This window comes from Colletes latitarsis, chromosome 9, assembly GCF_051014445.1.
Source record: "Colletes latitarsis isolate SP2378_abdomen chromosome 9, iyColLati1, whole genome shotgun sequence".
NCBI lineage: Eukaryota > Metazoa > Arthropoda > Insecta > Hymenoptera > Colletidae > Colletes > Colletes latitarsis.
This window is the reverse complement of record NC_135142.1, coordinates 23,720,855-23,747,448: the sequence shown is the minus strand read 5'-3', so window position 1 is coordinate 23,747,448 and position 26,594 is coordinate 23,720,855. Positions and strand designations below refer to the sequence as shown.

The window sequence follows — 26,594 nt, the reverse complement described above, 5'->3', positions numbered from 1 at the left end:
GATTCACACGGACATAAAATGGCATATGTTAGTGGTATGAAACAACAACGTAAACGTACAATCTACAACAGGAAACGCCTACAAAAGCATCGTCTGAGAGTCAATAAAAAACCCGAAGAAAATTTTACAAACGAAGATTTCTTCGACAGAGAATTAGCATACACTGAGAAATCTTAATCGGCATTTACACTTTGCCCCGTTTAAGGAAATCCTTTGTTTTTTCTTTGCTTTTTAATCGTTTTTTAACAACTTAGTTCATAAGGTGGTTCAATCACATTAATATGTATTTCGCTAAAGAAATTTCTTCTTATGTATACTTCGTATACAATATTTACAAGTGTTGAATCGCTGTCGATAGGTTTCGATTATACCTGTCCAGCGTCCTGTATTATAATTCATGTTAGATCATCAGACCAGAGGAAGAACACGGAGACTTTGTTTCCTAACGCAAGAAAATCTACCTTACATAAGAACATGTATTGTTTATTACCCTTTTAAGCATCCATCTCATTATTTCTCATAAGTTGACGAGTCTTGTCCATTTCAGGTGCCAGGTGATCGAGATCGAGACTGCAAGATTAGAGCCGATACATACGCTAGAGGATATGGTCGTGATCAAATACGAAACGGACATTTGCACTATAGAAGAGTTCGAACACCAGGAGATAGTGACCGATACGTTAGAGTTCACTGAAGAGATCGATATAAATTTGGAACTAGAACCGGAGCCAACGCCTGTTAAAAAGAAAGTTCGCAGACCTCGTAAAACTGACAGTAAAACGAGAAGTAAAACGAGAAACAAAATAAGAAGCAAAACGAGAACAAAGCCGAGCGTCGTTACACAACCGCCCGTTAAAAGTAAAAAGCGCGTGGTGGTCTACGAGTGTGACATTTGCCATAGAAGAATGCGCAGGAAGTTGGCGTTCCTGAAGCATAGAGAGAACCACGAAAGGAACCCGGACGAAATCGACCGATGCGTCGAGTGCGATGAACCGTTCATCGACGAGGATAAGCTGAAGAAACACATGATAAAAGTGCATCAGAAAGAGAGGCCGTACGAGTGCGTATTCTGCAACAAGCGCTTCAAAACCAAGGAGTTCCTGAAGATCCATTTGAAGCAGCACAACAAACGGTTCGTCTGCGACATTTGCGACGTGTCCAAGGTGTCCGGGTACGATTTGCGGTTGCACAAGATGAAGCACAACAAGGAGTACATGGCCAATTGCGAGATTTGCGGGAAAGGTTTCTACACGAAGCAAACATTAGACCGACACATGATCACCCACACGGGGGAAAAACCGTTCATTTGCAGGATTTGCAAAACGCCGTACGCGAGCGCCGCGTACCTGAATACGCACATGAAGTCTCACGGCGAACGGGAGAAGTTCAAGTGCAATATGTGCGATTTCGAAAGCCACTGGAAAGGCGCACTGAAGGTGCACTCCAGGTTGCACACAGGCGAGAACTTGATCCCGTGCGAGATCTGCGGGAAAACGGTGTCCAGTAAGGCATACATGCAGGTTCACATGCGCATACACACTGGCGAGAAACCTCACATTTGCGAAGTTTGCGGTAAAGGGTTTAGCGTTCGCAAGTACTTGACAGTGCATCTCAGAACGCACACCGGGGAAAAACCGTACGAGTGCAAGGTATGTCAGAAAAGGTTCACCCAACATGGAACGCTCAACTCCCATATGAAGTCGCATAACGAGAAAAAGTGAAATGAAAGACCAAGCGATACATTCGCTATGAACACAAGCGGTGTTTACGATAAGAGTGACTAATATCTTCTCTTCTTTTGAAACAAACACGGTTGTGCCTTGGACATTGATCGACGTTCGGGATTGAAACTAGCCAAAGTCGAAGAGAGACCTTCCAAAATAGTCCCAGGTGTTTCTGTTTGTATAAACATGTTTGGCCATTGGGATAACCAGGAAACCAGTTCCAAAAATTTGTGAGGATAACAACCGGCCAATTTCCAAGGCATCACTATAATAACAAGCTGTTATACCAAGAACGGATTGTGTATTTTAAGTATTAAGAACTCTTAACAAGTTTGACTACCATGGCAGTTCTTTTATATAATTTTATGTGGAATACTTTCTGAAAAAATGAGCGCATCAAGTACACCAAGAACGAAACATCCAGTTATCTCCGTTGTTGAGAATGACATGCATTGTTCGTTGGTACATTAGTTTGCGACTAGAGAATTTATTTTAATTTGATCTCTGAAGCTGAAGATTGAAGTCTTCTTAGTCTATCTTCTTCACTATTCTATAGAAATGTCTTTCCTCTAAAGCAATTATTAGATTAAGTCACATGAATTGTTGTATAATGCCTGGAATGTGTGTACATGTTGTCTTCTTCTCTAGACTAGTGATTCTCAACCATCGTATCGTAAGGACTGCTACACTACACTACAAATGTTTGGTGACAAAATTAATGAATATATTATAATTATTCATTATTACGAACTGTGCTAGGCTTTTGCACTTGAGCTAAAAGCTTGAGTATCTTCTTCTAAATTGTACCGTGAGCTTAAAAATATCAAGAATTCATCAAGAGTGTGAGTAATGTGCCTGCCGATTCGTACTTTCTTGTATCTCTTATATAAATATGGGTGGAACGGAAAAATTAAAGATGGAGTCATGAATATAGTAATCCTTCAATAGCTTTCAACTAGCAGTTGAGTTTGATGTGACTATACATATAGTTAGTATCTCTAACTTCTATTGCCCAAGAAGAAAATAAGGAAGTATTTACCAATATTCTCGAGATAGTTTCTTCAGTGGTATTATTAAGAGGTAGCCTTGCTTAGTGTTGTTTATTCTAATCTTAGATAGCTTTTTTGTCGTGAAAGGAATCGTGCGTCTGATAACTAGTATAGATGATTCTTCTGCCATTTGCCTCGTTTTCGAACCTTAAATAGCTTTCTTAGCAAATTTTTTTGATAATTGTGCTGTTGCTTCAAGACACAATAACACGTACGGAGAAAACGATGAAATTACATTCTAAAAATTTGGACACGTGGATAAGTGATCTCAAAGTCACACGAGATTATGGGGAGTAAAAATTTATTTGAAAGAATGTAGGATTTGTTTGAGAAAATATTGATGACTATTCTGTGTGAATGAAATCATTCAACATTTTTTCGTGTTCGAAACAACAATAACTGGGTGTTCTGGTTTTACTGAGCTATTCTAAATACGTGTTTTAATATAATTTGTAACTCTTTATTTAATCATCACAAATTTTAAACGGTTTATTTAGTTTAGAAAAATATCAGCATGGTAGACAATACATTGAATGATATACAGTTGCAATTACTACTTTTATTCAGACTTTTCTCATGTTTTTTAAACTGCTATTTACACAAAGATAATTATAAGTATAAAGTAATGAGGTTTTTTAATCTGGCGATAGAACCTTCGTGTCTCTAAATATGTATGAATTTGTTACATTGTAGAACGATCATACAATATTTGATAAGAGTGTATAAAGCGAATATTGCAATTAAATTTTATGAACCAAGTTAATAATGGGCTAAAATACAAGTTTTGCAATAAAGAATCGGCAAATAAGAGGAGAGGTTCAATACTCAACTAATGTATAAAATAGCTCATCATATTTTCGTTTGAGTATATACCTAAAGTTCTTTTCGTTTCATTAAGTAATTATTGTAACAAAAGATTACCCTACGATCTTTTAATTCGCAAGGTGCCATGATACACAGGAAACTGCGACGCAATTAAGTTTGATAAATTTAAATAGAAGGAAGGTGTTGCATACAAATATTTGTGTATGCTTTTGTTTAATATTATCGTTTCTTGCATGTTATACTTTAATATATGAACACAAGGCGAAATAAAATATTAGTAATATATATTGTCAGTAAAGTGAAAATGGAACGATAGAACGAAATTTTCAGTATAATATAATCTTCCTTGATAGTTGCTACTCCTAAGTTATTTGCTGGACGTGCGAAGAAGAAACTCAGTTCACGTACAACGAACATTACGTTTCTGCACATAGTTAGTTCTGCAATTGTGCGCATTATACTGTGTCATATAAAAAATAGAGACGTTAATTATATAGTTAATTAATTGTATATTTCATTAACGTCGATTATCGAAGTTATCATGTCATAATAATAACGCCCGTATTTTGTAATTTACAGAACTTTTAACGTGTTCATATAAATTGTCATTTAAATGTAAGTTCTCAAATTTTACGAGGCAAATAAATACAAGATTATTTGTTTCTTTCAATAAATCTATTTTTTGTATAACAATAATATATATAATGAACGTATTTTTATATTTCCTTTTCTGAAATAAATAGTCTAGGAAATCGTATGTTAAAAAGCGTAAGGAAGAAACCTCTTTGTTGCTTTTTAATTGTTATAGTAATTCAAATATTTGCTCTATCAAAGTATTAAGTTCATTAAGTAATCAAAGAATTTATATTAGTGTTTAAAATATACAACATGTAACCCTTATTTAGAAGCAAGATAAATATAGCCTTATGTTTATTTAATTCGCATACTATTTACATATCGTTGCAAAACTTGTAATAAAAGTTTGTTGTACCAGATACCAAGTTTCTATTTTCACCGGTCTAATTAAAGGTTCAGTGTTGGCACAATTTATATTCGTTATAAATACTTCGCTTACGAAACAAGAAATAAAATACAAACACGATTCCGTAAATTGTGAAATAAAAGAAACAACTTTATTATTAATTATTATACCAAAACATTAAGTAACATAAGCAGTACAGAAGTGTTATTCTTATGAAAGTTTACTTTATATAAAAAAAAAATCTTATTTGAAGGAAGACGCAAAATACTTTGTTATGAAAGTTCGAATAGGGGATTTTAATTCAACGCATTGTCCAGCATGTAATAAGCTACAACTACTGAACGAAATAAGTCTTCAACAGTGGAAGCGCTGAATACAAAACACTCTGTTCAAGAAGAAAGAAGAGGAAAGAACGTAAGACGTTATTTGAAGTTTTAATACTGTATTCTCGTGTAAAATCAATGTACTACATCATATGTAAATTAATTTGTTTCTTCCTTAATAAAAGCAGATTTTCTTGTAAAAAAAAAAAACTGAAGTTGTCGTTGCATCTAATTCGATAGAGTAAGAATTACTATTGACAAAACTTTTTTTCTCATTTTCTTCGCAGATCTGCGTGTCCAGGAAGTTCGAGTGTCGACGTCGAATCGTCGACGCGGGAACGCGCAACAGAAAAATCAGTATTGTCGTCTTCGGTGAAGCAGGAACACGAAATTTCGGAGAATCTCTGTCCCGAAACAGAAATTATCGTGAATTCGTTGTCGATCAAAAACGAACCCGAGAAAACGACGAAAGAACAGACAGTGTCCGAAGAGACTCGTCTCGCTGAACAGTTCTCGCCTCAGCCGTTTTATCAATGTGAAATGTGTGCAAAGATTTTCAGGACAAAGAACCTTTACGAAGGCCATTTAGTTTCTCACAGCGACGCTCGACCGTATCAGTGCGATATCTGCGAAAAATCGTTCAAGAGAACGAACACTCTGGCCGTCCACAGGAGGATCCATACGCGCGAGAGGAACTTCGTCTGCGACGTTTGCGGTCACGCTTTCGTGCAAGCTTTCCAACTGACCACTCACCAGAGACGCCATTTCGACAAGTACACCAGGTACTGCAACGTCTGCAAGAAAGGATTCTTCACGAACGCCGAGTTGCACAGTCACATGAACGTGAAACACGGCGCCAAGGAACATGTTTGCCTTTCTTGCAACAAGTCGTTCCCGAATAATCACACACTCGTGAAGCATCTCATGGTACACGATCCAAACTTCAAACCTGTGAAACACCAGTGCGAGTTCTGCGGCAAGACGTTCGTCTACAAAAACTCTTTGGTGTTCCACGTGAAGTCTCACATGGGACAGAATAAATACGACTGCCATCTCTGCGGTAAATCGGTGTCCTCCAAGGGGTCCCTGCAAGATCATCTTCGACTTCACAGCGGTGAGAAATTGTTGATGTGCGACACCTGCGGCAAAGCTTTTCGCAAGAGGAGCACCTTAGTCGTTCACAAACGAACCCACACCGGGGAAAAACCGTACACCTGCGACACCTGCGGGAAATCGTTCACGCAACATTCCTCCCTGGTCATTCACAAACGTTATCACACGGGCCAAAGACCGTATCAGTGTAACTGTTGCAACAAATCGTTCGTCTCTAGGTCGTCCTTAAACGCTCACATTAAAATACACGCAACGAACGCTACGATCGATCAATCGGAGTGATTCCTTCGAGTGTACAGTGACAATAATATTAGGAATATTTTTTAACAAACGCCGGAAAGCATATAACGCGTGAGGATGGGAGCTTCGAGTCAACAGTGACTTGAATTTACGAAAAAAAGATTATAGTTGTAAGTCATAATAGTCGTCACAAAGAATTTATGACATTTTCTGAATAAAATTAAACTCTGGGAGTCTCAGTAAATATACAGGGTGTTCGGCCACCACTGGGAAAAATTTTAATGGGAGATTCTAGAAACCAAAATAAGAAGAAAATCAAGAATATCAATTTGTTGATTGAGGCTTCGTTAAAAAGTTATTACAAAATTAAATTAAAAAATTTCAAATCATTCACGGAAAAATTATTTTCGGTTGCAGGAGTCAATTACAATCATTTTTGGTCATTATACATACCCCCAAAATCCTACGCATTTTCGAGAAAAAAATTGTTTACTGAAAATCTAATGTGAGGCCAGAAATGCTTCCCTGAAATTTCATGTATATATTTAAAACGTCATAACTTCTGAACGGATTGCACGATTTTGATGTTTAAAAAAGCAAACTACGTGTATTTTGGTGGAGAATATGTACAAATCGCAAAAATATTCGAAAAGTTAGTCCTTGACCCCGCAAAATGAGAAAAACCCCATAAAAATGGTCCAATTTTCAAACAGCCATAACTCCTACAATTGTGAATATATTTCAATGAAACTTTTTTCCGAAGTAGAGCTCATGGGTACCTACAAAAAAGTATTAAACAATTTTTCTGTAGCACGTCAAACAAATTTATTAAAAATGATAAATGAATTTCTAAGAAAAATCGACAGGGGATAGGTGCCTAAATTTTTCGGCAAAAAAAAATTTTTTCAAATTGTTCTGGAAAAATTATTTTTAGTTGCGGGGATCAATTACAATCATTTTTGGTCAATAAACATAACCGCGAAATCCTACGGACTTTCGAGAAAAAAATTCCTTAACGAAAATATAATGTCTGACCATACATTGACATGTTTCACTGAAATTTCATGCGAATCTTTAAAATGTCATAACTTCTGAACGGATTGGACGATTTTTAAGTTTCAAAAAGCAAATAACGCGTATTTTAATGAAGAATATGTAGAAATTCTAACAATGTTGAAAAAGTTGTTCCTTGACCCCGTAAAGTGAGAAAAACCCAATAAAAATGGTCCAATTTTCAAATGTCCATAACTCCTAGAATAGTGTGTATATTGAATTGAAATATAGTATGGAAGTAGAGCTCATGGGTACCTACAAAAAAGTACTAAACAAAATTTTTGTAGGATCACAAAGAAATTTATGAAAAATGAAAAACGAATTTTTTAGAAAAATCGATAGGTGAAATTTTTCGGCGAAAAAAAAAATTTCAAATCGTTTTGGAAAAATTATTTTCGGTTACGGGGGTCAATTACAATCATTTTTGGTGAATACACATACTCCCGAAAACCTACGTACTTTCGAGAAAAGATTCTTTATTGAAAATATACTGTGTGGCCGGAAATGTTTCTATAACTTTTAAAGAAGCCTCAATCAACAAATTAGTATGCTTGATTTGAGTAGCCGAATACTCTGTATATTTGTTACAGCTTTCATCCACGGTATTTTTTTATATCTTTCTGGAGGAACGTATTATACCAAAAGTTAAAGATGTTTATAAGTTGCTTGTTAGTGCCACTATGACTTGAATTTATGATACTTTTAAATACATTATAAAGACACGGAATTTTGTTTGCTACAGTTTTACCTGATCGTAAATAAATTTTGAATTATTATGCCTGCTTTTAAATTTCGTCCATTGAACATGCAGCTGATATGAACTTCATACTTTTAATATTGCATTTTCCTCATTTCGTTGTGTTACGGTATTAAGCTTCTATACGTTACTGTAGATAAATTTTAAAACGTTAGCGAGCTAGAGAGAGAGAAAGAGAGGAGAGAGAGAGAGAGAGAGAGAGAGAGAGAGAGAGAGAGAGAGAGAGAGAGAGAGAGAGAGAGAGAGAGAGAGAGAGAGAGTTCAATGTAAAATATGTACGAACATACTATTTTTTCAAGTTACTTAACTACCGTGACATATGTAAAATTTTGTTAAATAAAAGAACTGTTTGATATCGTCCAAATAGGAGAGTTATTGGGAATGTAATCTGCTCGAGGAGATAAAGTACTATCTTCACGATTGATATCCGCTATATTTTTTTATTCGTTCGATTCTGTATTGCGTCTTGTAATATTCATTGCCTTGATTAATATTCTTCTACGCATTTAAATACGATAACATATTCGCATAGTGAATTCTGATCAATTTGTAAATCATCTCGAGAGCGTCATATTGAACTTGTAGAGCGTGCTTGATTACCGACTTCGCTTTCAGGTATACGATTCTTGTGCTTATTCACTGGACAACGTGTCCGGGCACAGAAAGACTGCGATCACGCAACGACGACACCCGATACTGATGTGGCCATTCGAATTTTTCTATTTCAGGTACAACCAACTACACTTTTCCGAAGAGTATTATCCGATGGCAATGTTGACGAAACTCGACCTGGTGAAGAAGGAGGCCGATCCTAGCAGAGCGCCCTCGAAACGTCCGGACGTAGGTACCGCGGGCGACGCGACGATCCTTCCGATCGACCAGGAGCAAAACTACATAAAGCAGGAGATGAACGACGAGGACGACGAAGAGGATCTACCGTTGGCGTACCACTGTAAACTTTGCGGCGTTTTCTTCGCGTCTCAGGCTTTGCTGGACAATCATGAGATCGAGCACAAGAGCAAACGCAAGAACACCTGCGCCCAATGCGGCAGAGTCTTCAGAACGTACGTGAACCTGCGTAAACATATGAAGAAGCACGTCGGCCGCAAAGGTGGCCGCAAAGCTAACAGCGCTTCCGTCGTCAATCGTTCTTCCTCGTTGAAAGTGAAGAAAGAGAAGTCGGAGCTAGAGTTCCTTTGCAAGACGTGCAACAAGGTGTTCAGGCACAAGAGCAATTACCAGAAGCACCTGATGCGGCACACCGTGGGCGATCTCACCTGCAAACACTGCCCGAAGAAGTTCCGTTTGTTCCGCGACCTAACCAGACACGAGAAAACCCACTTTTATCCCAGCTACATGTGCAAGGAGTGCGATTACGAGACCACCGTGCTGGCCGCGCTGAGCATCCACATGCTGCGACACACCGACAAGGCCGATCTGCCTTTCAAGTGCAACGACTGCGACAAACGTTTCCGCAAAGCGATCGACTTGCAAGAGCACTACAACATCCATTCCGGCGACAAGCCGTTCGTTTGCCAATTGTGCGGCAGCGCTTTTTACCTGAGGCGACAGCTGTCCGCTCATTGCAGGCGCATGCATCCCGAGATGAAGGCCAACAAGGTGACCAGCACCGCATGCGACATTTGCGGCCGCGTACTTGCCACGAAGAGGTCGCTCTTCCGTCACAAGGAGAGTCACAATCCTACCAAGCTTTACCTCTGCGATTATTGCGGCAAGAGCCTCAGCAGCGCCGAGCATCTCAAGAAACACAGACGCATCCACACCGGCGAGAAACCGTACGTTTGCGACATATGCGGCAAAGGGTTCACCGATTCCGAGAATCTGAGGATGCACAGGAGAGTGCACACGGGCGAAAAGCCTTACAAGTGCGATCAGTGCCCGAAAGCTTTCTCCCAGAGATCCACATTGACCATCCACAGGCGAGGCCACACCGGCGAGAGGCCTTACGTCTGTCAGATCTGCAATCGCGGCTTTTCCTGTCAGGGCAACCTCACGGCTCATCAAAAGTCGACTTGCGTTTAATTCCGTGCGTGTGCCTTCCGTCGAGGGCAGAACTATGACCAGCTTATCGCAAGCAGCGGCGAGACAGTGTCTGCTGATCACCGCGGGAAACTAATTAACTATTTCGACGATCAGCCAAGGTTACCGTGGTCGATGAACGAACAAATATATCGATGAACGATGGGAAAACGTGATGAAGGATCTTGCGAATTAATAAAATAGATTTTTCTATATATTTCATGATACTCGTTGACGGTGTCGACATCGCTCGTGTATGGTGCATCTGCGACTAATTGTATTACCTATTAATAGTACGTGTTGGATGCTTTCCAGAGCTTTTCGCGTTATTTTATTTCCTTTTTCTTCTTTTTTTTCTTCTTTGTAATACATCGAACGCCAGGCGAATTGTAATTCTTCGTTTCGTGAAAAAATGTACCGCTGTTCGTTTTAGAAATTAGCCCTTAGATTATGTTATCGCGATTCGCAACTGTTACTTTGTTTGTTCTCGAGCGGCGCGTAATGGGTTCACTGTGACGAGACGAAAAAAATTAAATGTTACCGATCGATTTTATACAGAGGGAGCGACGTCGGTTCGAAATTTGTTCACAGAAAGAAAAACGGATACGTCGACTGAGAAATTTATGTTAACTGTCGTTATTGATACCCGTTATTACACGTTTAATAAAATAACAATGATCCAATGAAAACGAATGAAGCATGGCGATTCTCTCTGTTCCATCGATTAACTCATTAATCCGCCACGTCTAAACAAGAGTATCACTTCCCTTCATATCCTCGTTAAAAAAAAGAAACTGGTCAAAGCGACCACCTTACCGTTATCCCCAATAAAGAAACATCCAACGATTCAAGAAGAAGTATCGACAAACTATGTAAATGCGTATAACATGTTGAAACTTTGACATTGTTGCTTGCAGAGCTCTGGGGATCATATATTGGAGCACAGAATCGAAAATCTGCGTCAAAGCCGAACCACCTTCGCCGCTAGAAGTGCAATCGAACGCGAAAGAAGGTCTACTTTACGTAGAAGAACACGCGTATGCCCGAACTATGGAGAAGACGAGTCGATCCGTAGACTCGCTTAAAAAATCACCGATAAGGAAGAGGAAAGAAAAAACACACGAGGAAAGGGACGCGTACACGTGCTCCGTTTGCGCGTTGATTTTCGAGAGAAAGGGAGACCTGAAACGTCACATGGTCAAACACAGCGATCTAAGACCGTACAAGTGTAACGTTTGCGACAAGGCGTTCAAGCGTACCTCGGAGATGAACAGTCACATGCAGATTCACAGCGGGCTCAAGTACATGTGCGAGATCTGCGGTTTCACCACGATCAACAAGATCTCGCTGAGAACGCACAACCGACGGATGCATCAGCGCGATTTACGCTATCCCTGCAACCAATGTGGCAAAACGTTCATGTCCAACTACGATCTGGAGGATCATCGAGCCAGCCACTTGGGATCGAAGACGTTCGTCTGCGAGTACTGTGGGAACGCTTACGCGCAGCGATCTTACCTGGCGGCTCACAAACGCGTGATCCACTGTGTGCAGACTGGCGCACCGAAGGAGTTCCAGTGCAACATCTGCAGCAAAAGTCTCGCCTCTGAGCACAGCCTCAGGAATCACGTCGTCCTGCACTCGCAGATGTTCCTGTGCGCTCATTGCGGCAAGGAATTCGCCACCAATCACGCTCTGAAGCTGCACAATCGAAAGCATACGGGCGAAAGGCCTTACCAGTGCAAAGTATGTCCGAAAGCATTTACCAGATCGACTGCGCTCAGGGTGCACATGCTCACCCACACGGGAGAGAGGCCGTACGTGTGCGATCTCTGCGGGCAGAGCTTCACCCAACGGAGCAGCATGATGGCTCATCGTCGCAAGCACCCAGGAAATCATCCACCGCCTCCTCCGTTTTTCCTTAGCAGGCTCGAGAGCGTCGAGCACAAGCTTTAACGTTCACCGACGCGTCGGATACGTTTTAAGAACATTACGAAACGAGAGAACTGTTTTAACGTATGATCGTTGCGGATACGAATGAACTTTGAGAGGATAATGACCGGAAGTAGTGCTCACAGTGACGTGGAAGCAAAGAAGGACACTGAAAAATTAAATAGTATTTGCTTTCGCGTGTAATTTTGCAATGAAAACAATTATGTTACTCTTTATTCGGCCGTATTGCGCTTTTATGTTGTTTCATTCGCCAACTCCAAGTGTAAATCGTATTTATAAAGGTGTTCGCTCATCTACATTATTTCCTATTGTTAAGAACGATTTGTTTTATTACGTGCCGCGTTAGTTTCATTTCTAAAAATGGTATTTTTATATTCTAATAATAGCTACTCTACGGATTATAATTCGGAGGTTTAAACGGGAAAAGACTTGCGCCGTGCCTTTAATAATATTTGCCCATTAAACTGCTTACTATTACAAACGACTCAAATTGCTTGTTTATTGAATAAAATTCGATTAGTCTGATGAAGCATGTCTTTATTGTCTGACGATAAGTTTCGGACCACAGTTTCTGGTTCTCCTTCGCGATGAATAAAAATATTACCTAAGATAGTATGAAAAAAAACACTGTTTTAAATAAACGTGGAAGAAAAATATACAGTTTTTAATTAGTATTAGAGCACTTGGTCGAAACGTTGTCTCTGGACTATTCTAACTTCGTGAAGAGAAGTTGTACAATAATCTTCCTTGGATTATTTTAAAGGTTGAACCCTCTAACTTCAATTTCCTCGAAGATCCATTTACACTGAGAAGTAAATAAGAAAGTGAATGTCTCACAAAAGTCTATATTATACAACGTCTACTATATAACTTAATATAAGATTCTTCCGCCATTTTATTTCATTGGGATACATATAAGATATACTTCCTAATTTTGTAGATAGAGAAAGGTTTTTTTTTTAATGCTATCGTAGATTATATTTCCATTTATGACCGAGGAAGAGAGCCAAAATACTGCGGTCGAAAGCTTTGGAAATGAAGAAATATATCTTTTCACTGCCTGTTATTAATTCGTTCGTTATATTGCGCAAGAACGTAACGTTTAAGGAATCCAGAAAAATTGTACATAAATTATGTAAAAGTGCAACATCGTGAAATTTGTTTACCAATTTTAAAATGTATAAATTACAGCTTCGTTGCTGATAAACATTTGATTAAACAATATTATCATTTTCACCATTTACCATCGACAATAGACACACTCTTAACGTTACGTGCTTCTCACGTAACTCGGGGACGTACATAATTTAATGTACTTAAATAAACAGCTCCTGTAAAGCACAAGTGAATGTCTAAAGATCCGAAATAAGTGAAAATAGAAAGCCAAGGATTCTCCAATCGTGTTTCGCGAATTATACATCCATTATATGAGAATATAAACGAATTCCCTTCACCCGATTCGTGATAATGTCGGTTGTTCTAGAAGCTGTGACATTTATCGATGTAAGTAGCATTAACTGTAAATTTATATTAAGTTCAAAAATGAAATTATTTCAGTGCGATCTTCGAGAAATTCATCGCTTGTACTGAATTCTTTGTTCCTTTAATTAAATCCTTTTCAGAAATTGTTCAATACTCGCTATGTAATTTGTAATGCACTCCCGTTCAAGTCCCTTCCTATCGCGAACGCGTGACTAATCGCTAAAAAAAATCTACGATAACGCACGAAATAAACGAGATGTCGAATGGCATAAAAGCGGTTCTGAGAATAATCATGCCCGACTATCAATTTTCGTTCTTTTATTTGAGTGTGTCGATCATTTACTGCGGCTGACTAAGTCAATGGATGTTTCAGGATGTCAACGATCGCAGAAACGCCTTCTACACAGAACCCACCGCAACCACTTTTTATAGAATGTAACGGAGCTCCTTTCTTGGACCAAGACGATATGCCGATAGAAATTAAGGCCCCTCCGCTTTCTGACGACAACGACGACAATAGTATGCAGTCCGATTTTGAAAGAAACTATGACGGTGTTGGCAATGAACGAATACTGAAAGAACAAAGCGATAGCAGCAGTAATGATATTTTGTATCTAGGTCGGAAGAATTATTGTCCGTTGCCAAACAACGTTAAAGACGGTGTATTGTCAAATAGAATTATTACTTCGATGCCCTCGGTGCCTATTCTAGCTCCAGAAACAACAAATAACGCAGGCATATTCGTACCGGTCGAAGTTCAGAAAGAAACAGGATTAAACATTATTAAAAACGTTCTGATACCTATTCAGGGTGAGGATGGAACGGTGTCGTACGAACTGAAGAACATTGGTGTGCGTATTAACGCCGAGCCGGCGAAACCAAAACCGCCAGTGAAACCAGTGCCATTCATGATCATTAATCCCATGTTACCTAAATCGATACCACCTGTGCAAGGAGAGGACGGAAAACTTCAAGTGGCCGAAGCACGAAGGACGCAGAAGAAAATCGAGAGTATAGGAGTGGACGAAGAAGACTTGGTGAAAATGAGCAAAGAAGAATCGGAAAAAGATAAAGCGGATCTGTTGCTCGAAAGTTTGCGAAGCATTTGTCCATCTTGCCACAAAAGGTTCTCCAACGATCATCTGATGGGTAGGCATTTCGGTAAAATGCACAGAAACCATTACCGCTGCAAGAGGTGTCAATACATTTACGAGTCCAAGGATATCCTCGAGGAACATTACAAGTTTCACGAAAAGAAGTCCTCTCTGTTGGAGTGTCCGACTTGTCACAAGAAGTACAAACACATGTGGGGATTGAAACGTCATCAGATTCGCGAGCACAGCACCATAGAACCAAAAGCGATATGCAACGAGGACGAAGATAGTTTAATGTCGAACGACGAGTCCCAGAGCCAGAAGATCAATCGGTTGCGAGCTAAGACCTTCGCCTGCCAGTATTGCGAGAACGCGTACTCGGAGTATTCTCACCTAGTGGCTCACAAACGCCTCACTCACGGTATACAGGACAAAGGGCCAAAGAAGTTCAAGTGCAAGGTCTGCAAAAGGTACTTTCGCAGCGAGAGCAACCTTCGCAGTCACACCAGATCGCACGAACGGAGCTTTTATTGCGACGTGTGCGGCGGGGAATTTATAAGCAAGCAATCTATAAAGCTGCACATGCGAAAGCACACAGGCGAAAAGCCTTACAAGTGCAAAGTCTGCTCGAGAACATACGCTCAAGTAAGCGTACTGAGGGTCCATATGCTCACCCACACAGGCGAGAGGCCTTACGTTTGTAACATTTGTGGACAGAGGTTCACTCAACGTAGCAGCATGATGATTCATCATCGTAAACATCCTGGAAATCATCCACCGCCACCTCCCGTGTCTCTTACCAGTCTTGAAAGTAATGCAGATTAATATTGACGGTTGCCGTGCGTTGTGAGAGTTTACTGTGCTACGAATGACTGACGTGGACTTCAAGAGGAATGTTAAAGGAGGGTCGAAAGTGTTTGCAGCTGAACTTGTGAAGAATGTTCGTCGTTTAATATGAACTTATTTTTATGTTCCCTGTATTGTTGTTAGTTGTTAATTATTGCAATACGCTTCGTTAGGATTCTAAGTTTTATGGTGTCGTTACTACAAGTGTAAATTGTATTTATAAAAGAGTACATTTGTCATCATTCACATATTTTTCTGTGATCAAAAATGATTATCTTTGATCCCTTTCGCGGAATGTTATCTTTGTTTGCCCTTTTAACTTAGAATATTGTTGCGTAGTGTTGATTCGTTCATATTGTTAACTTGTTATTTGTTCAAGAATTAAAATAATAGTTCGACTACTTATTTATCTGACATTGATATAAAGTACTGGATCATTAATATGGTGAAACTCACCTTTACCATCAACAAAGACATTTTTGCCATTCCACGTTTTACATAAATCTAGAAATGTACAAAATACACGAAATAAAATAAAAAATTATTATAAACTACAGTAAATATCAGAATATTTGTAACAGTGACGCAGAATGGATAGAAAGCCAGTTCGTTCATTGAATTTTAGGTAACTTTATGACAACTATAAGGGAATGTACACATCACACGGTAAACTATCGTTGGTTCTTCTAGATGCTGTAACATTAAGCCTTGTAAATAGTACTAACTGTAAATTTATGATGGGTTGAAAATGAAATTGCTTCCTCGTCATTGACCTTTTTATTCCTTCGATTAAATCCCATTGTAAATTACACTATTTCCTCGTTCGTGTCCTCCCCCCTTAAGCATACATAATTAACCAAAATATTCAGTAACGCACAAATAAATGAAATGTCGAATATCATGAAATCCTGTCCGAGAATGATTATACCGATAATCAATTCTTTTATTTTATATAAGTGTATGAAGTCTTTCCTGGGGCTGACTAAGTCAATGGATGTTTCAGGATGTCAACGATCGGAGAAACGTCTACCACACAGAACCCACCACAACCACTTTTTATAGAACGTATCGGATCTTTTATGGACCTGGACAAAATGAAAATTCAAATTAAGACCCCTCCAGTTTCCACTGACGATGATGACAGTAGTGTGGAGTGTGATTTTGAATCCAGCAGTCTTGTTATCGAATACAAACCAAGGGAAAACATAAGTAACATTGACAATTTGCGTCGGGGTGAAATGAATTATTGTTCCATGTCAAACAGAGTTAATGATAGTTTAATATCGAGCAAGGAGACAACTACTTTTCCACGGACTGAAGTTGGTGGCAACGATTGCATACCAAAAATTGAAGAGGAACATTGTGTGGAACCAGTGCTGACTCCAATGATGCCTGTCACGGATGCAGAAACGGAACAAGGAACGAGCATGTTTGACTCGATTGAAGTTATGGACGAAATACAATTGAACACCGACGGTGGTGTTCTGACAACGAAACAATACGAAAGTGGATCCGAAATATCGTTTAATCCTGATGCACAACAACGGGACAAAAAGAAGAAAAAAGGACCATGCCAACCTAAAGCAGTTAGACGAATTTTACCTAAACCAACATTATATAACAGCAGCGAAAGTGTGGGAGTGAACAAAAAACAGTCGAAAAGGGAGGTACCTAAACGAGCAAAAAGTAAGAAAGGAAAAGTTACACGCCCTCGACAGAAGAAACAGGAGGGAATTCCCGGTACCAACGTAAAGGAAATATATTTGACGAAAGGTAGACCAATTTTACCTAAACCAACAGTATCTAATAGTAGCGAAGTCGAACAGTTTGATGTGCAGAAGACACAGGAGGGAATTGAAAGTATGGGATTGAGCAAACAACAGTTGAAGGAGATATCAATTGTACCCATACAAACAAACAGTAAGGAAGCAAAAATTACGAGACTTCCTCAGTTTAATGTACAGATATTTAACAAAGGAGAAATCACAATAGTCGAAAAGTCTGATCTGCAGAAAACGCAGGAGGTAATTGAAGGTGTAGGCGTAAACGGAAAACAGTTGATAAAAGGACGAGCAATTTTACCTAAACCGATAGTATGTAATCGTAGCGAAATCGAACAGTTTGATGTGCAGAATACGCAGGAGGGAATAGAAAGCGTGGGAGTGGCCAAAAAACAGTTTAGGAAAGACTTATCAGTTTTACCTATACGAATAACCAATAGGAGAAGACATCTTAGAAGATATCAACTATCAAATATACAGAAGAAACAAGAGGGAATTCCCAGTATTGACATAGACGAAATATTGTTGACAAAAGGCAGACCAATTTTACCTAAACCAGCGATATTTAACAAAGAAAGAATCACAATAGCCGAAGAGTTTGATCTGCGAAAAACGCAGGAGCTAGTTGAAGGTGTAGGTGTAAACGGAAAACAGTTGATGAAAGGAACAGCAATTTTACCTAAACCAACAGTATTTAATAGTAGCGAAATCGGACAGTTTAATGTGCAGAAGACACAGGAGGGAATTGAAAGTGTGGGATTGAACAAACAACAGTTGGCAGAGATATCAATTGTACCTATTCGAACAAACAGTAAGGAAAAAGGAATTGCAAGAATTCCTCAGTTTAATGTACAGTTATCTAAGAAAAGAGAAATCACAACAGTCGAAGAGTTAGATCTGCAAAAAACGCAGGAGATAGTTGAAGGTGTAGGCGTAAAGGGAAAACAGTTGATGAAAGGAACAGCAATTTTACCTAAACCAACAGTATCTAATAGTAGCGAAATCGAACAGTTTAATGTGCAGAAGACGCAGGAGGGAATTGGAAGTGTGGGATTGAGCAAACAACAGTTGGAGGTATCAATTGTACCTATACAAACAAACAGTAAGAAAAGAAAACTTATAAGACGTCAAATGTTTAATGTACAGAAGAAACAGGAGGGAATTCCCAGTATCAACGTAGGCAGCTCAATTTTACCTAAACCAGTGATATCTAACAAAGAAGAAGAAGAAATCACAATAGTCGAAGAGTTTGATCTGCGAAAAACGCAGGGGGTAGTTGAAGGTGCAGATGGAAAGGGAAAACAGTTGATGAAAGGAACAGCAATTTTACCTAAACCAACAGTATCTAATAGTAGCGAAATCGAACAGTTTGATGTGCAGAAGACGCAGGAGGGAATAGAAAGCGTGGGAGTGGCCAAAAAACAGTCGAAAAGGGGGAGACCCAAACGAACAGGAAGTAAGAGAAGAAAAGTTACAAGACCTCAACAGTTTAGTGTACAGAAGGAACAGAAGGAAATTCCCAGTATTAACATAGACGAAATATTGTTGACAAAAGGCAGACCAATTTTACCTAAACCAACGATATCTAACAAAGAAAAAATCACAATAGCCGAAGAGTTTGATGCGCAAATAACGCGGGAGATAATTGAATTTGTAAACGACGAACATTTGCCGAAACAGAGACTAATTGTCCCTAAACCAACGATAAATCAGAGTAGTGAAATCATTGTAATTCAAGACTTTTATCCACATAATATGAATATGAGAATGAGACCAATTTTACCTAAACCAACAAGTGAACCGGCGCCCAATCGGATTGGAATAACGTCTAGCTCAGCAATCGCTTGTCCGTTTTGTTATAGAAGTTATAATAAAGAATTGTCGCTGGAAGCGCATTTTCGCAAATGGCACAGGAGCCATTACCTTTGCAAGAAATGTCATTATATTTATGAATCCCAAGACGCTCTCGACGAACATTACCAGGTTCATGCAGCGCCAGGCATGCTGCAGTGTTCCATCTGTAAGAGAAGATACAAACAATTGCGGAGGTTCGAAGAACATAAAACTCGCTACCACACCATCAAGGAACTGGAAACGATATACAAAAGCGAGAGCATTAGACTGTGTGCTTGTATAAACAAATGTCCAAAGCCCGCTCGATCGCTTCTTTGGAAATTGACCTGTAAACGCTGCAACAACGCTTTTCCGCAGCATTCTTCCCTTGTGGCTCTCGAACGCCCCGGTGACAGTATACAGAACAAAGTATCGAATATCGTCAAGTGTGAAACGTGTAATAAATGTTTTCCTAGTGAAGACGACCTGCATCTTCATGCTAAGTTGCACGAACGTAACTTCATTTGCAACGAATGTGGCAAGGAATTTAGAGAGAAATTCATTCTGAGGTTACACATTCGAAAGCATTTCGATTAGAAACGATATCAGTGCAAAATTTCATTGTCACGTTTTACCCAATTGAGTGTACTTAGAACACGCGAGTTCATCCATCCTGGAAGAAGCTTTCGCGTGTGTAATATGTGTGGTCAGAATTTCACTCAGTGTGGCTATATGATGAATCATCGTCGTAGGCACCTGGGAAATTACCCACCACTCATCTTCAGTGTTCCTTGGCAGTATTCAGTGTTGGGTGTTAGTATAGCAGCTCTTCAGCATCAGGTATATGTTGAGATTAAGGAGTGAAATTAAACTCATGAATATTGATTATAATCATTAAATTGAATTTTATCTTCTTACTGAAATTTGTTACGCTTTTAAGAATGATTGTTTTATATTATTATCCCAAACAAAAATCGTATCTCCTTCGCTTTCATAATTCTTCATTGTCAAGTATAATTATACTTGGTTCATTTTATAAAATGTTGTTTTATTTATGAATTTGGAATCGTGACTTTACATCGTGTGTTTTGTTCGTCCATTAAATTAATAATATTGCTGTTTATTAATTAATTTTTGAATTCATTTACGTAGTTTAGTTTTTATTAATTAAATTTAGAATGACATTGGACGTACTAGATGATTAAAACTTACTGTTTCAACTATTCATGAGCTGTATAATCATAGGAATTCATTTATCGTGACGAATAGAAATTAAGTACCGCATCATTAATGATAAACACTTATTTATGCACACTCACTTTTATCATCTACGAAGATATACTCTTAACCATTATTCATGTTACGTAATATTTGAAGATATACAAAACCCAGTAAAATCAAATAAATTGTTATAGTATAGTAAATATATAAGTATATGTATAAGTATAGTAAATGTGAGGCTCTGATTAAGTCTTTTCTTGGGCTTGCTGAGTCAATGGATGTTTCAATTTTGAAAGTAACTATGATGATATTGATAACATTGTATGAACCTTGTGATAACTATTGATTCCTATTAACAATGAGATAGGATTAAAGATTGTGATAGGCTTCTGGAACCAGAACAGTATGAAGACGGACAAAAGTACAACATTACGGATACTAAAAAATGAAGAAGAGCCACCCAGGATAATTGGATCGATTTTACTTAAACCAAAATAAGCAAAAATTGAAAAATCATAATATCTCAAGAGTTTGGTCTACAGAAGAAGCAATTTCATGATCATGACAAATTATTATATACATTTAAGTGTATTTAAAAGAGACAGACTTATATACAAAGGGAAGAAACCTTGTGGCTAATTGTGATCGTAGTTTTACTCAACAAAGTAGAAGAATCACTCATCGTCATCGTCAACTATTCATACGCATTAAATGCATTTTGATACGACATCAAATCGAAAATAAATCGTGCCATTTATTATGATTTTACATTTGTGTTTTCGTTTACTGTGTCGTTCGAAATATTAATAATTTTTCATGGCGGAACAAATATTGTACAACTGATATTAACAGCAGAAATAAAAAAGTCAAGATTTGTGTCAAAACTTTTTGATAATTAAACGAAAGTACCATGACGTATCGTTTGTGTCATCCTGTATTTGGTATCAGTTTTCGATATCAATACTTTTATAATTAAAAAATAGTACCGTATAATGTCATTAGGCATATGTTTTTTTTCTTCTTCACGTATTTATTACAAAAGCATTGGTATTGAAAGTCAATATCACTTGCCTGAAAATCGTTCAACAAATCTTACTAAACACTTCATTCAGTATCGAATGATGCGAGTGTCATCGACACTTTTCCATCAATAAGGATTGCAGATCGTTATAACATTACGTCTGACTGGACTTCATTGCACCATCAAGTTCAATCGTCATGTGAGTACTCCAAACACATATCGTAATTTTCAAACACCTAATCTTCACCGTTTATACACTTCCATATTGTCATGTACGACTATTTTGTTCAATAATGCGTCACTATTAATAAATATTTAATTCCATAAGTTCCGGTCTTGCTACTGTCGTAGGAATACGCTTAGTTGTTACATATTCTAAGTAAAATATACATGTACAAAACGTAATGAAATTAAATGAACAACCATTATGAAATATAGTAAATGCCATACACCATTGTATTTGTTTTGATTATAGCTACAACATCACAGCGTTAAAAATATGTAATCCTGTTGAAGAAGAATGTTGATCTTGAAATCTTGAAAAATTTCTTTGCTTATCATAATATTTGCCTTTCCAAACAAACAATGTGACTTACTTTATATATTAGACGTTTACAGAAATAAAGGCAAATTCGACAAACGCATGCTTTCGTTGAATTCGTCCTTACTCTTTCGAACGTCTCACATGTATAACAAATCCTTGAAACCAGTGACATATTATATTGCATAGTCTATATGTCGATTTGAATGGGTGTCAAATACAGCGGCATTGGTAATAAACAGCTGTTTATTAAAAACGTTACATTTACCGCCGAAAAAGATATACTCTTAGCCGTTAAACATTTTAAGTTAAACTTAAAGATGTGCAGACCGCAATGAAATAAAAAAAAAAAAACATTTACTATAAAATACAATAAATATCAGACACTTATTGAGTCTCTGCATGGGCTGATAGAGTCAATGGATGTTTCAGGATGCCAACGATTGCAGAAACCACTACACTGAGCCCAGCACAACCACTTTTTATTGTATGTAATGGACCTTTTGTTGGCCTGAACGAAATACCAGTTCAAATTAAGGACCCTCCAGTCTCCGATGACGAGGATACACGTAGTGCGTCGTGTGATTTTGAAGCTCAACATTACAATGTTGACGCACAAAAACCGAAAGAAGAAGACACGGTTAGCGACATTAATAACTCGTACCCGGTTGAAACGGATTATTCTTCGTTGACTGACGTTAAAGAGATTAAAGAAGAGCCTTGTATAAACATAGTGCAATCACCTTTGGCGCCTGATCCAGATCCAGTAGCCACGGAATGCACGAGCATGTTTCCTCCAGTTGACGTTAAGGACGAGACGGAAGCGAACATCTCTAATGTGGTACCGGGACAGGCTGGAGATTCAGCAATATCCTACAGCATCGGGAACGTCGGAGTGCAAACCAATCCCGAAATAATATACACAAAGAAACAGATAGAGAAACCAACGCCAACGAAGAAAATGAGACCCATTCTACCCAAACCAATAATAGGCGTGAATGGAGAAATCATAACGCTCGATATGTCCGATCTAACAGTGTCGGAGGTGAGACACGATCCCACGGACGGAGAACAGAAAAGGGACGGGTCGAAAAAGAAGTCGTTCAATTATCAAACAATAACAGTAATAGACACTACCGGAGGTAAAGAGGAAAGGCTATTCGGAAGACGTCGATGTGTCTGTCCGTACTGTCACAACACGTACTCCTCCAAGAACGTAATGGACAAACATTTTCGCAAATATCACAAGGACCATTATCGTTGCAAGAAGTGCCAATATATTTACGAATCGCAGGATCTGCTCGATGAACACTACGTCCTTCACGAAGAGAATCCCACGCCATTCAAGTGTGGCTCCTGTAGCAAGAAGTACAAGCACGAATGGGGATTGAAGCAACACCAAATTCGTGCCCACAGCACCATCGAACCGAAAGCAATATGCAACGAGGGCGACGAAGATTTAATGTGCAATTACGAGTGCGAGAGCAAGGTAAATCGGTTTCAAATGAAGACGTACGCCTGTCAGCATTGCGATAACGCGTATCCGCTGTTCTCTTTCCTGGTGGCTCACGAACGCATCACCCACGGTATACAGGACAGACGACCGAAGGAGTTCCAGTGCAATGTATGCAAAAGTTTCTTTATCAGCGAGGACAGTCTGCAGCGTCACGCGAAATTGCACGAGCGAAGCTACACCTGCGACGACTGTGGCAGAGTGTTTCGAGGGAAACACCTTCTGAAGCTGCACATTCGGAACCATACCGGCGAAAAACCGTACAAGTGCAAGATCTGCAAGAAGCGCTATACCCAATCAAGTGTTCTTAAAATGCACATACTCACTCACACAGGGGAGAGGCCTTACGTGTGTAATGTTTGTGGTCGTAGTTTTACTCAGCGGAGTAGCATGATGATCCATCATCGCAAGCATCCTGGAAATCATCCACCGCCGCCGCCAGTGTTCCTTGGAACTCTCGATAACTATGGAGACTAAGTTTAACGATTCTTCAGCATCAGGTACATTTTGACCGAATAACGAAGTGAAAATATTTTGTCACGACCGATGTAAGCCCGAGGGTATATGGGAGAGAGGAGGTTCGCGAAAAGTGCTTACAGTTTTATACAGGATACAAGATAAATATTGATCATTTTAATATCATTGTATTTTAATGTTTCCTTTTATCGTGCTGCATGAATTAGTGATAATTGTTAGTGACGAAACTGCAATCGTGTAAATATTGCCGATACCAGATAGGATGGTCTGGTTATAAATCAAGCGTATTTGAAAACTGGACGTATCGAGACGAAACTATTCACGATACTGATTCTTCTGCAATGAATGCTGATGAACGCCAATACCGTATAATGCAAGTAGGCATCAACATTTTTATAAATGCATGACAATATAGAAACAAAGTCAAAGAGATTGAAAATAACTGTTGCAAATAGATTCAACTACAAGTAATTACTTTTAACTTTTAGCTATTATGTTTTGTAATTATTTGAAGTTGCATCTGTCGAGTGGATTTTCCTCCCTATTTTTTGATACCTTTAGTGTATTATGGATCTCTGCTCGGTATCATGCGGTGTTGTTATCGATCAAGAATTGATTACAGAAGCATTGCTCTCGAAAATTAATTTCACGTATTTTATTATATTATGCCTGACTGTACATCATTGTGCTTTTAATTTTTGACACGAGCACACATGGGTACTCCAAACAGTAATCGTATGCAGGAAACGTTTAATCTCCACCTTGTTCAGCTTTCTTCGTCGTCGAGTATGCCTATTTTTTATTCGATTCATAAATAATTACATTGATTTATGAATGCTGACATGTTATAATTTGATAAATGTTTTACTATGAAATTTACAAATAGTTGACATTTAAACTTACAATGTGAAGTGTGTATTATTCATTTTTGTATTACGTTTTCTTAGTTTTTTCATTTATATATTAGGAACAGTATTATATATGTATAAGTGATGCTTAAAAAAGTGGCGTTTCAACTATTTATAAACAACAGCGTTGTAGAACTTGCGTGTCGAGCTGAGTAGGTGTTAAATAGTGCGTCGTTGTTAATAAACATTTGATTCCACATAGTATCTTCTTTATCACTGCCAAATACATACTCTGAGCCGTTACATAGTCATAAACAAAACATAGTAAAATCAAATTAATTGGTATTATAAAATATACTGCATATCAGATTCTTCGTGAATCTCCGCCTAGGTTGATCGAGTCGATGGATGTTTCAGGATCCCAACTATCGCAGTAACACCTCCTACACTGAAAGCAACACAAGCACATTCTATAAAATCTAATGGACCTTTTCCGGACATCGATGAAATGTTGATTCAAATTAAGGACCCCCCAGCCTCTGACAATGAAGATGAAAATAGTGTACAGTGCGATTTTGAAATCAATTATGATTTTCTCTATAAGGAACGAAAACCCAAACAGGAAAATGCAATTAACGACTTGTATTATGGCGGAACGAATTATTGTTCATTAACAAACAAATCTAACGATGGTTGCTTATCAGACGGACTTAATGCTAACTCACTTGAGGCAAAAATTGGACAGATTAAAGAAGAACCTTCTGTGGACATAGGAGAGACAAATTCGTATAGATCGAACACGATCCTATTTGTGTCGGTTGGTGTTAACAACGAGACAGGATTCGACATTACTAACTGCGTTCGTGTGCCAGATCTGGATGCAAACGGATCTTCTAATATTGACGATGTCCCAGGCCAGTTAAATGCTGAATTGATACCACCTCAAACAAAGCAAGACAATCCATTGGTGATCAAGAATTACAGACCCATTCTACCTAAACTGGGAACAGAACTGAATGGAGAGATCTCAAGCCTTAAAATGTCCGATCCTCGTACGTCAGCAAAAAGAACAGAAAATGTTGATGTACAAGTAAAGCACATAGTGCAGAAAAACATGTGCAATTATCAGAATGTACCACTGACAAATATTCATGGAAATGAAGTACAACCTAAACAAGTAATAGAATTCAATGAAGAAATCTCAAGTCGTAAAAAGTCCGATTCTCACATGTCAGTACCAAGAGAAGAAAATGATGGTATACAGGCAAAACCAGTGGTGCAAAAAGACACGCATAAATATCAGAAAGTGTCAGTAAAGGATATCCATGGAAGTGAATTACTGACAGTGTATGAAAATCTGCAAACCATCTGTCCGTACTGCCATAACACTTACTCTTCCAAGAAAGGGATGCAAAGGCATTTTCGCAAGTACCACCAGAATCATTATCGTTGCAAGGACTGTCAGTATATTTATGAATCCCAGGATTTGTTGGACCAACATTACAGTCTTCATGTAAACACTCCGTTTCAGTGTACTTCTTGCGACAAGAAGTTCAAACGCCCGTGGAGTCTGAAACTGCATCTGATTCGTACACACGGCACCGTGGAGCAGAAAGCAATACGCAACAAGGGCAACAAGGGTGTGAAACGTAATTGCGAGTCCCAGAGTGAGGACAACGAAATATAAACCTTCGCATGTGAGAAATGCGGCAAAACTTACGTGCGTTACTCTCACCTGGTGGCTCACGATCGCATCACTCACGGGATACAGAGGAAACGACCCAAGAAGTATGTAAAAGTAAGTAAAAGAAAACTATATACGTAAACATTCCTTGTTGCACGAACGAAGCTACACTTGCGATTACTGCGACAAGGTGT

The 26,594-nt window shown here is 38.6% G+C and overlaps 1 protein-coding gene across 26 annotated transcripts in view; it reads left to right on the top strand.

Moving 5' to 3' along the window:
• Positions 1–26,594, top strand: part of LOC143345562 (uncharacterized) — a 100,587-nt gene that overhangs the window by 14,212 nt on the left and 59,781 nt on the right. Inside the window, exons 5-6 of one of the 26 annotated variants that reach the window (XM_076772851.1) lie at positions 25,134–26,176; positions 26,248–26,384. The exons of 17 other annotated variants lie outside the window; for them this stretch is intronic. In XM_076772851.1, the coding sequence (XP_076628966.1) occupies positions 25,134–26,176; positions 26,248–26,369 (1,165 nt within the window). In that variant the 3' untranslated portion in view covers positions 26,370–26,384. Of the gene's footprint in view, positions 1–547; positions 5,170–8,794; positions 11,011–13,914; positions 16,337–16,484; positions 21,201–22,310; positions 24,851–25,133; positions 26,502–26,594 lie in introns of those variants that run through there. 8 more of the 26 variants (XM_076772828.1, XM_076772829.1, XM_076772845.1 and 5 more) reach the window with 8 other exon arrangements.